The following is a 14,472-nucleotide window of genomic DNA, read 5'->3' as shown; positions in this document are numbered from 1 at the left end:
TGGTTCTTCACATGTGGTGTGTCGGGGACAGCTGGGGAATCGGTCATACATGTGTGAGCCTCTGTCTCAGGGATGGCTTAGCAGGCCAGGGGCAGTCTGTAATCTGCACCTTCAACTAGCACGTCAGGAGACTCCGCCATGGCCATCAGGCAGACTTAGAAACCCTGCCTTCGCCAGTGACATTATTCCGGGTCAAACGTTTGCGGTGTTTTCTGGCACGTTGGAGGATTTTGAAAACTTCAGATCAACTTACATCCCACATAATCACTTTTGTCCAGGGTCTCCTCAATTCTGAGTTGCTCATAAAAGGTACTGTTAACGTTTGTGTGGTCTTGAAGCAGAGCCACCTGAGAAGTTCTGCTTCTTTCTATCAGTTATTCTAGTGTTTTAAGAATCCTCTCCAAACCCCGATCAGCCGCGTGCTCTCCCTGCAGACAGTCCCGTGTACCTTCATCCCGGGGACGCCAGCCTGAGCCCCGTTCCACCCCCCCCCCCCCCCCCCCCCCCCGCCCAGTCCCCCGAGGCCCCTACTGCGTAGGAGCTGGTCTGATCAGGGCCCCTCTGGCCGCCCCCTCTGCTGCTGACCTCTCAGGCGGCCCTCATTGGTCCGAGGGAGATGGACCCCACGGTCGCCTGATACACGTGTCACAGCCCCTCTGTGCCTGGGACTGATGTCCTGAGACACAGCCCTACTTCCTGGGCCCACAGCTAAGTCACCTACACGGTTGAGGGGTGACAGCCGGAGTTCTTGGTGGGGACAGCCTCTTTTCCCCAACATATTTTCAGGTGAATAAACGAGGTCATTGTTAGTGACCACAGAGCAAAGATGGTCTCGCGTTTCTGCTTTTATAAACCAAATTGCCCAAAATTCTGTAGAAGGGGAGATATAGGCAGCCCAGGGTGCCTGTGTGGCTGGGTGGAAAGCCACCGTGAAACCAATGATAGATGTGCAGTGAGCCCAGAGCAGCCGGGAGGCATGGACCGTCTCTGGCTCCATGTGGCCTGAATGCCCCAGTCACACGGACAGACGCTTTCCCCCGACCAGCGCTGTCCCTAAGAGAACTTGGGGCTCCAGGCAGCTAAAGCAGTGAGGGGTCCCCCGAGAGAAAATCCCCGGAAGGGATGCATCTATCCCCGGCGCCCACTAGTGGGAATGCTGACCTTGGCCTCAGGGACACTCAGAGAGGAGGAGTGAGCTACTGTACCACGTGAGGCACCCCTCCCCCCACCCCGTGCCGTCGGGGGCCTTGTTGCCCTGCTCAGGGCATGCGCCTGACTCCCGCTGCCCTCCTGCAAACCCCTTGCTGCCTATCACACGCTCTGGCCATTGTGTCATTTGCTTCGTGTCCTACTGTGTCCCTCTCAGGGACAGAGAGAGCTTTCTTAACATTGTCTTCAGGTTTAACTGAATTAAAAATTCTTCTTTGCACATTGGGCTTGGAGACCTCAAACCGTTCCCTGGAACGGGACCCACGATGCTACAAGTGGAGACACATTGGGCCGGGCCAGCTCGTGAGTGAGGCACACCCAGTGCTCAGGGCTGTCCCGAGATGGGAGACAGGAACGACTCAGGTACCTGGTGCTCCAGCGACGCCCCGCTCCCCCTTCAGGCCTGGGCTTCCTGGCAGGTCTATGGTGTCTCCAATGTCACCTAATGTGCAGAAAAGATGGTTGACAACCATTCTTCTGAATGGCAGGGGGTTAGCTTGCAACTTCTGTTGTGTTACTGTTCATTCATTCATACATTCGTTCGTTCATTCATTCAGTAAGCTTCATGCCCAGCATAGAGCTCAATGTTGGGCCTGAACCCACGACCCTAAGGTCAAGACCTGAGCTGAGACCAAGAGTCGGATGCTCAACCGACTGAGCCACCCAGGCGCCTCTGTGTTACGTTCTTAAGACAAAGAATTTGCTTCAAAATTCCTGCCAGCATCTCCGGGGCTCGTCACCACACCCGCCCAGAATGCTCTGGATGGTGGACACCCTACGGTCATGATCCAGGCAACACTCACCGAAATCACCTGTGGGGCCAACCTCGCCGTAAAGACCCGCTCTCCCCGGAGCTCCCTTGTCGCCCTAGAGCAAAGTCAGACACGGAAACATCTTAGGAGGCTGTTCATGAAATAAGTCTATGATTTAGGAGGGCTAGGGCGTCCAGCTACTTGGTTTGCTAAAACCACCTCTTGATGTTTGTTACGTCATCATTTTGTAGCACCCCCCCTCATGTTTTTCTGCATGATAGCAGGTGGTTTCCTCCCCTGTTCTTACTGAGCGGTAAAGCTTTACTGAAACCAAGTATGTAGATGATGTGGGTCACTGTCATGACGGTGGTGGTGGCACTCGTGGCTGATCGCGTCCCACACTCTGCTCAGCTGTGCACGGGCACCCGTGTTGGGTCCTGTCTCAGAGGCAGGTATGATGAATTCGCATGTGACAGATGAGGACGTTGAGGCACAGAGAGGCTAAGTAATTTCTCAAGGTCACTCAGCTAGTAAGCGGCAGAACTGGGATATGAACTTGGGCTGCTGGATTCCCGAGCTTGCTCTGGATGTTGCACGGCTCTGCCCTCCATCTGCAGACGTGAGACTTCCCTACAGCAATGCTGATTCCTGATAATGAGCCTGGGGTGGTGTCTGGGTGGCTCTGTGACCATGCAAACCATGGTTTCCTCTCTGAAGGGGCTTCTTCCTCAGATGGAGGGTGGCCTCCTGGTCCACCCTGATCCTCTGGTCTACACGGCAGCGTTAGTGGGGACTTGTGCACAGTTACCTCTCCCAGCATGGCTAACTTGAGTCTCTGGACCACGAGAGTAGCTCCCCTTTGGGTGGGGGGTGGGGACGCTGTGCCAGAGGCTGCATCATTGTCCACATGATGATCTCTTTTCCTTTTTTTTTAAGTTTATTCACTCATTTTTGAGGGGGGGGGATAGAGGGGCACAAAGAGAGGGAGAGAATCCTAAGAAGGCTCCATGCTGTCTGCACAGAGCCCAACGTGGGGCTCGATCCCATAAGATCCGTCCCACAACCATAAGATCGTGACCTGAGCCAAAAACCAAGAGTCAGCTGCTGAACCGATGGAGCTGCCCAGGGCCCCCTCCGTCTTTTCCTTTCTTAAAGCTTCCTGTCCTGAGGAGTAACACACACCACTGTGGTGAACTCATCTCAACCGCTCAGTGACCTTGCATTCATGTCCCACCCAGATAGACACACAGAATATTTTCAGAATTCCAGAAGGTTCTTTTGCGCCATTTCCTAGTCCCTAATCCCTGACCGACCTCTGTCACATCGTCTGGTCGGTTCTGGACTTCTACACCCGTGGGATCGCATCCTTTGTACTCTGTTTCTGGCTTGCTCGGTTCGACGTGAAGTCTGTGACAGTCACTTGGGTTGGTGCATTTATCAGCACTTCCCCATTTACCACCGAGTGCTCGTCCACGGTCGGAACGCGCCGTGTCCGCTCACCTGTTGGCCGGCATTTGGCCTCTCCCAGTTTTTGGCTGTTAGGAAAGAAGCTGCTGGGAACACCGTCCTCTGGGCCCCTCAGTAGACACACGCATCCTTTCTAAGCGACCCGAGTAATGGCACACACCTGCTGCACAGGTCCCATCAGGTTCCGGGTGATGGAAGGAAGACACCCAAAGAACTCAGATGGCGTCACGTACATGAAGGTGGGCTAGACACAGGCCAAGCTGGGCTGTTACTAGAGGTTTACCATAGGGTGGCCAGGCCTTCCAATCTGCCCAAAATGGGCGAACCCCACTGTGAGTGCCAGAAACGAGTGCGTCACATGCTGAGGACTGTGAGCGTAAAGTACCTTTAGCCGTAACAGGTTGAGGGGCTAATTTCGTGAAGTAGAACCGACCGAGGGCCCCTCTGTGCCACGTTACACAGACCACGCCCTGCCTGGCCAGTGACATCGCAGGGTAGCCGTGTCCTGAGCCTCACAGACGAGGAGGCAGGTGTGGAGAGACGGGAGCCCCACCCGGGGTCACTGTGTGTCTGTGTCACCCCGACTCGGCGCCCGCACCCAGCAAGCACTCAGAGCACGTGCGTGGGGTGAAGGAGCCAGTGAACGGCAGGCCGGGGTTGTGTCCACTCCGTGACCCAGTAATGGGTCCTCCGTCCTGATGTCACACACGATCACGTGTAGAGTTTGATGGCTGTACATTCACGTGTAGCTTTCCCAAGGGGGCCGTGAGAGAGCGCAGAGGCCACTCCTCTGCCAACCAAGGCCACCAGCAGCGTGGGCGGCACTGAAATCACCACTGGGGCTGGTGTGAGCAGCATCCACTTACACCGAGCCGGGGACCCAACTCCGAAGCTGTCCCTCGACCACTCGCACCCCAGCAAATCTCTGGTCGGGAGCAGAGGTGGGGCTGGGAAGTAAGAGGTGCCACTCACCCGACTTCCTGTGAACCCGGGAAACCCGATGATTCCGGGGGGGCCGGGCACGCCGGGGAATCCTGGCAATCCGGGCACGCCTGGGACTCCGATGTCTCCTTTGACTCCTTTGATGTGGCCCGGCTTCCCTGGCAAGCCGGGGATTCCAGACAGCCCGGGGATCCCTGGCATCCCCGGGACACCTGTGGGGAGACCCGAGTGTGAGGAGGCAGCACCCACCCCAACCTTTCCCATTGCTGCGGATCCTAAAGCAGGAGAGGGAGGCCACTCAGGCGGCAGGGAAACCGTGGGCCCACTTGCTGAGGTGTCAGGGGCCGGGGGCTGGGACACGGCAAAGCCTGTGTTGGGCGGAGCGGCGTCTGGTGTAGACCCTGCTGCTCCTGAAGCGGAGAGGGGTGGGCGGAGAGGGGTGGCGATGCTCACCTTTTAGGCCCAGGTAGCCTTTCAACCCCATAGGCCCCTCGTCTCCTTTCTCCCCTTTGATGTCTTTCATTCCTGGCTGGATGATGGGAGGTGGTCCTGGGGGCCCCGGGTCCCCGCGGCTGCCTGTGAGGGAACAGGATGCGGTCTCGCCGTGGGCCTCTGGGCCACTCGCCCGCTGTGATCCTGGCAAGTGCGTCCCGAGAGGCTCTGAGCCTCGGGGCGGCACATTCCCTGGCAGCCCCCACTGGGCCTGAGCCGGGCAGGGGCCTCCGAGAGAGGCCGAGGCTGATGGAAAACGCCTGTCTTCTCCCACAGCCCCTTCTCCACGCGAGCCAAGTGTGCACCTGTGCCCCCCACCGCTATCGAACTTTAGGACATTTTCATCACCCTGGGAAGAAACCCCGTGCCCATCAGCAGTCACCCCAAGTGCTCCCCACCCCCAGCCCCGGGGGACCACTAATCCAAATCCCGTCTCTAGATTCGCTTGTTCCGGATGTTTCACGTAAAGGGAAGCAGACCACGTGCGGCAAAACGTCCTCAAGTTTTACGCACGTTGAGCGTGTGAGAGGCCTTTGTTCTCTATGGCTGGCCAGCATTCATGTGACACCACATTTACCCACGACGCGTATCCAGCGTGTTTCTGCTTTTGATTGTCATAAACAAAGTTGCTCTGAACATCCGTATACAAGGCATGTTTTCACTCCCTCGGGACGGAATTGCTGGGTGCCTGTGTTGATCTTTCCACGACACCGCCAAACTTCTGTCCACACTGGCCACGCATCTTGCATTCCCGCCAGCAGCATGTGATACCCACGTGCTCATTCTCATCAGCACGTGGTGTTATAATTACAGGTTTAGAGGCCGTGAAGACACTTTCAGAACAAGGGCGTTTGAGCAAAAGTCATGAAAATGTGGCTCGTTGGAATACACTTCCTAAACAAGGAGCCTCACGCTTGGGGTCTTGAGATGCCCCCGCACCGGGGTTTGAACTGGCCTCACGTCTGTGGCACAATTCGTGGGCACAGTCCCTCCACCGGGAACACTGGGTCCCCATTTGCCAAATGGCCCTCGCCTCCTTCAGAATTTGTCTTCTGCTTTTCACCCGGCTTCCCCTGACCTCACGCTCACCATGGGATAATCATGGTGGGACGTTTCTTATGATGCATTATGAGATCCTTGATGCGGCCGCCTGTTTTGTTCTTAACAGTTTCCTTTGTGTAAAATATACAGGCCGTGGGGATGTGATGTGCCATGTAGTGACCATGGCCAATAACACTGACCTGCGTATCTGAAAGTTGCTAAGATCGTAGATCTGGAAAGTTCTTACCGTAAGAAAAAATTCTGTAACTATGTATGGTGACAGATGTTAACTAGACTTATGTGGTGACCGTTTCACAGTATATACAAATAATCATTATGCCATGCACCTGAAACTAAAGTTGTATTCAATTATACCTCCATAAAAACTTTTGCTGAATACCAAACAAGCTAGTTTCCTTTGGTTGGGATTCTTCCTTTATTATACTGCTGGTGGGTTGAGGCAGAGATAAAGCCTTCTGATTTTTGTTAGTTTCCCTCTTTTCTTTTCTCTTTTTTTTAAATGTTTATTTAGTTTTGAGAAAGAGAGAGACAGAGAGAGACAGTGTGAGCAGGGGAGGGGCAGAGAGAGAAGGAGACACAGAATCGGAAGCAGGCTCCAGGCCCTGAGCTGTCAGGACAGAGCCTGACACGGGGCTCGAACTCACGGACAGCGAGATCATGACCTGAGCCGAAGTCAGATGCTCAACCGACTGAGCCACCCAGGCACCTCAGTCTCCTTCTTTTCTAGTTGTGCCCAGCTTTGGGCTCCTGGAAGGTTCGGTCCAAGCAGCACTACGCCCCACAAAAGTGGGTCCCAACCTTGTCAGGACAATATTAAGAGAGGTGGACATACCTTTCACACCTGGCTCACCAGCCAGACCCTTCAGTCCTGGAATTCCAAAAAATCCGGCCTCTCCTTTGTTTCCTGGAAGCCCAGCTCTTCCCTTGAGCCCAACCATGCCTTGGAAACCGTCCATCCCGGGTGAACCTCTACTGCCTTCAGAGGAAACAAGAAAAGTGTTGGGTTAGGCCTGGAGAAACACACGGGGTGTTTCCATCTTGCTTGTCTGAGACATTCCTGAGGAGTGGCTCGGGTAGTAGGGTTCCTGACCTAAACTAGGGATTTCCGGGGCCCCATTCCTCAGGTCACCCACCAGCTGACTGCCCCCCAGGGACAAGGCATCAGGCAGATGTACATGGTCACAGGAAAGACACAAGGCAAATGGGTGGTAGCTGAGGTCCGTGGGCCTCAGGGAGAGGAGGCTAACACTGCAGCCAGCACGGGAACCGCGAAGGACCGAAGGACCGAAGGACCGAAGGACCGCAGGACAAACATCTCTGTGTGGCCCCACAGTCGAGGGCCAGGGGCTCCCCTTCTAGGAAAACTGGTTTGTCTACAAATAAGCCCACCCTGGTGACCAAGCGTTTTCCTGGTTTTGGTTTTGTATTAGCCAACTGGCCTCGGGATATGCAACCAGCCTCCGGGGGCCTCCACACAAATCTCCCACACAGACCCCAAGTCTGCTCCCTCGCTCTCAGGAAATTACGACAGGGCATTTGGGGGCATGTCCGTCACACCCAGCCTGGCAGCATGAGCTGGCTTTCCCAGGTATGACACCTCCTGGGGGCTGGTGAGGGGCTGGCCTCTCCTGCAGCCATACTGAGTCCCGGTCACCCTGGTACCCGCCTGGGGGAGCGCCCTGTCTGCCGATCCTCACCTTTGGGTCCGGGGACACCGGGAATTCCACTCATTCCTTTAAATCCGGGGCCTCCTGGGGGACCCCTCTCACCCAACAAACCAGGGTCACCTCTGTCGCCAGAAAGACCCTTCATGCCCACAGGGCCGGGGATGCCTATGTCACCTGGGTCCCCTCTGTCCCCAGGCAGACCTGAAAGGCAGAGGAGGAAAGAAAGTAGAAAAACACGAATGAACTCGGAAGAGCTAAATGCCTCTCGGACCCCTCACCTGGGACAGCACCCCGCCCCCCGCCCCCAGGGCCATCTGGGCCCCAGCCTCCAGGGCTGTCTCTTGGTGGGGGGACCTGGGGGGGATGGCCTCTGGCCTCCACTTGCTTCCTGCCCCCCTTTCCCCCTAAGGAAGCTCCTGTTCTCCCCCAGTTTGCTCACTTTCAGAAAACAAGTAATTTCCCCTCCAGAGCACAGCGGTGATTCTGCAGTGGAAATTTCACGTTTTTCCTAAGTGACATCTTAGCCAGAACCCCAATATACACCAGGTACAGAGCATGGGCAGGTCTCTCGGCCTGTGTGAACTCTCGTTTGGCACAATGCGTGCCCTGTTTCTGGAACGTGTTAAGGGCTGAACTGTGTCTCCCTCCCCTCCCCTCCCCCACCAGTTCATATGTTGAAATCCTAACCCCCAATTAGGGGAGTGTGCGTGTATCTGAAGATAGCACCTTTAATTAAAGTGAAATGGGCCCTAATCACATGTGACTGGTGTCCTCATGAGAAGAGACTAGGACCTACACACAGCGGGGGGACAAGCACGGGAAGGAGTGGCCAGCTGCTCAGTGTGGGTATTTTCCAGATCCCCGTAGCTCTGGGGCGGGGGGTGGGGGGAGGGTCCTTGGGGCCAGTTTGAGAACTCCCCCAGGGAAGGGTGGGGCTAGTTCACTTGTGCAAGTGAGGCCAGACCCCTCCCCCTCCATGGGATAGGGGATCCTTACCTCCGAGGCCTGGGGCGCCTGGCAGCCCCAAGGGCCCCTCCTGGCCAGGAGCTCCTGGGAAGCCATGCAGTCCTGGTGGCCCGGGCAGGCCTGGCTGGCCCGAGGGTCCTGGGAAGCCCGGCTGGCCCTTCAGGCCTGGCATTCCCGGCATGCCCTGGCTTCCTGTGGACACCAGACAAGCCCCGTGAGGCCGACCCCACACCCTTCGCTGCACACAGGCTATACCTCTCAGGCTCGTTCTATACAAACAGGACGCAATTATTTTCTAGACCGTGAGAAACCCGGAAAATACACAGAAGTATCAAGGGTATTACAGTAGCTCAGGCTGTCCCCCAGGGGCCACCACTGACAGCTCGGTGTATGTCCTTCCGGCCTCTGTTCACACAAACACACCTGGGAACCGAGGCTCACAGACCTCATCCCTCGCTGGGAGTTCAATTTTTGGCTTTTTTCTCCCCAGCTGACATTACATTTTGAGCATTTTGCCACACTTGATCATGACCTGAGCTGAAACTAAGAATCGGACGCTCAACCAACGGAGCCACCCAGGCGCCCCCCCAAAAACATTCTTCACGTTTTAAACGGCTGCCTGAGTAATAGCATCACGTTGTGTGGACACACGCCGCGCACGTCTTTCTTTGCTCTTACAAATGGTGCCGTGAGGAAGCTGATTTTGGAGCACAGAGCTGGGCATTTCTTCGGCAAAGTGCCCTAGAAACAGACTCCGTGGGTCAGAACTGCCTTCCACACACACTACTGCACGGCTTTCCGGCTTCTGCCCCCACCTGTCCTGGGGGGCTCACCTGGCGTGGGGCTGGTGCTGAAGGGAACAGAAGCCTGGCAAGGAAGATACCCGTCTACCTGCATGTTGGTGTGAGTGACGTTTCCTTCTCTTGGTGTTCGCCTTCTAATGTGATTTTTGTTCTGTGCTTCTATTTTCCTTTGGGGATTTTGATATTTGTATTATGGATTTTAGCATTCCTCATACACGTTGGCTTGGCTACTCTTTCTTCGTAGCTATCGTAAAGTTTACTTTGCTGCCCAAATTCTCATTGCTTTTGACATAAAGATTAGCATTCGCGTGAAAATTTAATGCGGTGTGCACGCATGTGCAGGTGCACGTGCGTGCACACACCCGGGCACGGTTTCTTCCCTTGCTTTTACGTTCAGAATATCCTGCTGTACCCAGTAGTCATGTGAGCATATATCTTCTAGTTTTTAGATCCTAAGTCCCCCAGCTTCCTTCCATTCAGGCATTTTTACCTTTCTTGGACTTTGAGGTTGGCTACATCCATCCAGTGAATAGGAGGAGGGGCCGTGCCCGCCATCTCCCAGTGCTTGTCGGGTGACCTTTAAGTGCACCTGCTCACGTATCCCATGACCACCCTCCCGAGTGTGTAGGCTGACCCGAGAGGAGGAGGGACCAGTCGGGGGACAGAGGGGAGGGGCATTGGCAAGAGGGGCCAAGCTGGTCTTGGGCCAACTCAGAATCCGACTTGCCAGCCTGAGTCCCGGTTTTATCTGCTATGTGGGCAGAATGGGGGAGGAAGGTCTACAAACAGCGGGGCGGATTCGGGGCAGAAGGCTGCAGAAAGTAAGTCTCTGGGAAGGCACAGATGCACGTCCTCCCGTTTTCCAGCTTCACAACGGGATCCGAGGGCACTGTTCCCACTCTGCTTCTGTCTCTGGAGGGAACAGCTCACGGTGCCGAGGGTATCAGACGGCAGGCAGCGTTGCAGGCACTCAAGTCTAACCGGGGAGTCAGGCTCCTGCCGCGATGCCGTGCTCCATGAGGACGGGCAGGTACCTTCACCCGCAAGGACCCTCTGGGCTGGTGAACGGAGACAGCCCAGCCAGGAAGGTCACGGGAGCCCAGGCTGCAGGGGCGAGGGCATCCGGGCACGGTTTCGGGAGCGCCTCCTTCACAGGAGTGGGGAGTGGGCAGGACACGATGCAGGGGAAGGAGGGAGAACCGGCCGCTGCTACTTCAGCGGCCGCCTTAAAACAATCCGGTGTGGCGGCCTGTGCCTCCGGCTTTCTGTCGTGATCCTGGAACTCAGGATTTTAAGCCAATAGCCATTTCCAGAACACGGGCCAAACAAGGAACAACTACCAAGGATCCGCTTCCCTCAGCAAAATAGCATCTAACTCGTGGACCCGCACCCCTACTTCATGCAGGGGTTCCGCTCCGCCAGGCTGCGTCCGGGCTCCACGGGGCCTCGTGCACCCCACCTGCCATGGCCCCACGGCCCGGGCAGGACGGACGACATGGAAACAGGTTCTCAAGCCTCCGATGCTTCTGAGGTCAGAGCTTGTACTGACAGTGTTTCTGCCTGGGCAAGCCGGACACTGAGGTGGCCTCGGCTGTGGGAAACCATCACACGCTTGAAAGTAAACCTGCCGTCAGTTGCTGTCCTGCCGAGGTGCTTTGACGTCCGCAGGGAACAGTTACATTTAGAAAATCCATCACAAGTGCCCCCTGTCAAGAGCCTGTGGGCAGTTTCTGCAGCTGGACGGCAGCCCCGACTCTTGGGGACACAGTGCCTGCCACGCCTTTAAACAGCCACAGGGGAGGCTGACGCACGTGGTCCCCGGTGTCCACACTCGCCGAGTTACGCCGTGTGTTCCATCCCTACCGGCAGGTGGCCAGGTTGGCAGGGACAGCCCCGGATGTCCTGGCATCGGGTCCCCACTGCTTGATGGTTCTACACAGGCCTGTGCAGCTGATTGGCTGTGTGTAAGAGGGTGATCGTGAGTGTGTGTGAGAGTGTGTGGGCACACACGTGTGGGTCTCTGTCATCATGTATGCACAAGCAGGTGTGTGTACGTACAAATGTGTGGATACATGCACACGAGCACGTGTATATGAGTGTGTGGGCGCATGAGCGTGTGTGTGCACTCTAGCCCTCTTAGGCTCCTCCTTCCATTCTTTGGGCCTCCTCCCCATGGGTCTCTAGGGGAAGCCCGGCCCCCATGCTGGGGGTTCTCCTGGCCAGCCGACAGGGCAGGTGTGATCAACACGGAAACCCACCTGCCCCGTCTCCCCTCCCCCGCCCTGGCCCCAGGCCTCCTAGAACCTGACGGGCTCCCCCAAACACCACTGCTCTCCTGAGCTTGCTGAATTCGCCTGCCTGTGGACAACCGGCTTCACCCGCCCGAGTGTTCGTGTAAAGGATGCCAAGCGAGGTCTGATGGCACTGGAGGACGGGACGCCCGCTCCCTGCCCCACAGGAAGCCCCTTCCGCCCGGGTTTGGGAGCAGACATGTGGTGGATACGCAAAGTCACGGGTCTGCCTGCATCTGGGTATCTGAACAGGAGCACCACTGGCCTGGTGTCTCCCGTGCGCGGTGCACTGAACAGAAATGCTTGGTCTTTAGTGACGGTCGTTCATAGACGGAGGGCGTCTGCGGTTCTCAATGCCAGCTCTGCATAGATTGGGTACTTCACTCCTCAGCCAGCAGCCTTCCCACTTTGCTAAACGTGCACTGAGGATATTGGGAACACTAAAGTGTTTTACATGAGAGGCGCCTGGGGGGCTCCGTCACTTAAGCGTCCAACTTCGGCTCAGGTCATGATCTCACGGATTGTTGGTTCGAGCCCCACGTCGGGCTCCGTGCCGACAGCTCAGAGCCTGGAGCCTGCTTCGGATTCTGTGTCTCCCTCTGTCTCTGCCCCTCCCCCACTTGTGCTCTGTCTCTGTCTCTCAAAAATAAACATTAAAAAATTAAAAAAAATTAAAAAGCAATGTTTTACACCAGTCCGTTTTTACACCATCCAGTTAAAGCGTGTCCCAGCCCAGTTCTGTCTCCTGCCTCGCTCTCTTCCCAAGCTTGGCCCTCCTCTCTTCTTACCACCTGCACTCGTTCCCTGAAGGCACCAGTGAGCCCCCTGCCCCCCATTCACGCCCCGCTGGAGAGCAGAGGGTGTGTCTCATTAATCTGCACCTGTGAGTCTCAAATGGCCATCGTTCTTGGCTGTGAAAAGGTAAGTCACAGGACGCTGATGACCGTCCTAACCCACTTCGAAGGAACACTGGTACTGAGCATGGGGCAGAAACCACGTGTGCTGTGGCTTCTCATCAAATCCTCAGGAGGGATTTCAGACCCACACTCAGAACCCACGGTGTGGTGGGATCGGGCCCCCCGCTCTCCTCCCACCACCAGGACTTACCCCGGAATCCAGGTGGACCTCTCTCTCCCGGAGGGCCTTTCAGCCCAGGGTGTCCGGGGAGCCCAGCATCTCCCCTGGGCCCAGGCTGGGCTCCCAGAACTTCTCCGGGAAGGCCCCTGTCCCCTGGGGGCCCGATGGGCCCCGGCAGACCGGTGGGACCTGGGTGCCCATCTGGGCCACGGAGGCCCGCCATGCCTTTGGATCCTCGGGGCCCCACGAACCCTGAAAGGAAACACAAGTTAGTACCGTGATGGCCCAAGAGAGGTATAGGAGAGAGGCCAGAGACAGCAAGATTTGCAGTCGGGGGGCCTCGGCTCAAGCCCCGGTCCCATCACTTACCTCGGGACCACAGCATTCTGCCCCCTCTGCCATCTGGCCCCCAGCCCTACCATTTGGCTAATGTGAAGGCCTTTAGAACCACCTGCTTCTTGGATATGAATCTTCCTATTTGATGGGCTCCCTTGTTGATCAAATAATCCCCAAAGAATGGCTTCTATGGACCTTCCAAGTTATGTGTGCAAATGGGGACGGAGACCCGGGGTGAGAATGACCAGGTCTCTCGAGCCCGAGCTCCACCTCCCTGGTCACAAGTCCCTGACCATCAGTCCATTTGGAAATGCTCTGGAGGGGGCCAATCGCCCTATTGTTTTCACGGTCAACTGTCCACGTCTGGATAGAAGCACGGTGGCTGTCACATGCCAGTGCCTGTCCCGGACGACTTCCCCTTCCCTGATGTGATCTGACACTGAACTCTCAGAGTGGACGGTCACGTGTCTGTTCAGGAGGAAAGCTTTCTGAGGTCATTACTGCCGTGGCCGTGGAACGCTGAGAAGGAAGGGTCGACCCGACAAAAGAGACCCCACACGCGGGGTCCGGGGCCTTTCCCGGGACAAGGCTCGCCATGGCCCGCCTGCAAGATGGGCTGACCCCTACGGCCGTGTCTGAAACACGGAACAACAGATCTGGACTTTATGGGAGTATTAATGAGTGGGACCCAATGCCAGAACTTCAGTGATGTGATTTATTCACAGAAAGTAGAGACTCGGCTTTTATGGAGACGTTCAAAGCTGTACGTGGGCACCGTGGGCTCAAATTGTGGGCACGTGTGTGTATGTGGATCTGACATCCGGAGTAGACTCTGTTCTGCAGCTTTCAAAGTTGGGCATTTGGTTTTCTTCTGCACGTGGCACATTCCGTGTCATAAAGAGTGACATGTGTGCAAAATCAGAGTATGCCAGTTCCTCACTTACCCCTTTCCTCCGTTCTACCCCGATCTCCCCGTTCACTTACGGGCTCACGTTTCAGTACAGAACAGGCTTCCCATCAACACCGTCCGCCCCCCCGCGTGTGCTGGTGACAGGCACATCCCGCTCAGTCTCTACCGTCGGAGCGCGCTCTGGACAGCTCACGCCTGCCTGGCTGGCACCCAGCTGGTGACCGGGTCCCCTTCCCACGCAGGGCAAGCAGGTGTTAACAAACTACTATCCTCTCAAGAAATTCACACTTTGCTTTGGTATGTGTGACAGGACCGAAGCGACTGTGCCCTAACTGCTCAATGTCTGGGTGCCCCCAGAGCAGGGCAACAGGCTGGTCCTCTGGTGCTGGCATGAAAACTCTCCCGTGTTTGTCTCCAGTGCAGGTTTTCACCAGCCCCATGCTGCACAGGGAGCACACCCCCTCTTGTCGCAGGACACGGAGATACTTGTCACGAAAG

At 56.3% G+C, this 14,472-nt stretch overlaps 1 protein-coding gene across 2 annotated transcripts in view; it reads right to left on the bottom strand.

Annotated features, from left to right (window-relative positions):
- The window catches only part of COL4A2 (collagen type IV alpha 2 chain), a 176,446-nt gene that overhangs the window by 14,242 nt on the left and 147,732 nt on the right, over window positions 1–14,472 (bottom strand). For both annotated transcript variants that reach the window (XM_049647211.1, XM_049647210.1), the window contains exons 29-36: window positions 12,759–12,980; window positions 8,588–8,749; window positions 7,622–7,792; window positions 6,757–6,900; window positions 4,824–4,946; window positions 4,401–4,582; window positions 2,013–2,076; window positions 1,577–1,651 (exon numbers count right to left, since the gene is read on the bottom strand). In XM_049647211.1, coding sequence (XP_049503168.1) covers window positions 1,577–1,651; window positions 2,013–2,076; window positions 4,401–4,582; window positions 4,824–4,946; window positions 6,757–6,900; window positions 7,622–7,792; window positions 8,588–8,749; window positions 12,759–12,980 — 1,143 coding nt within the window. The remainder of the gene's footprint in view (window positions 1–1,576; window positions 1,652–2,012; window positions 2,077–4,400; window positions 4,583–4,823; window positions 4,947–6,756; window positions 6,901–7,621; window positions 7,793–8,587; window positions 8,750–12,758; window positions 12,981–14,472) is intronic.

This window comes from Panthera uncia (assembly GCF_023721935.1).
Source record: "Panthera uncia isolate 11264 chromosome A1 unlocalized genomic scaffold, Puncia_PCG_1.0 HiC_scaffold_16, whole genome shotgun sequence".
Taxonomy (NCBI): Eukaryota; Metazoa; Chordata; class Mammalia; order Carnivora; family Felidae; genus Panthera; species Panthera uncia.
This window is presented reverse-complemented; position numbering and strand designations above follow the sequence as displayed.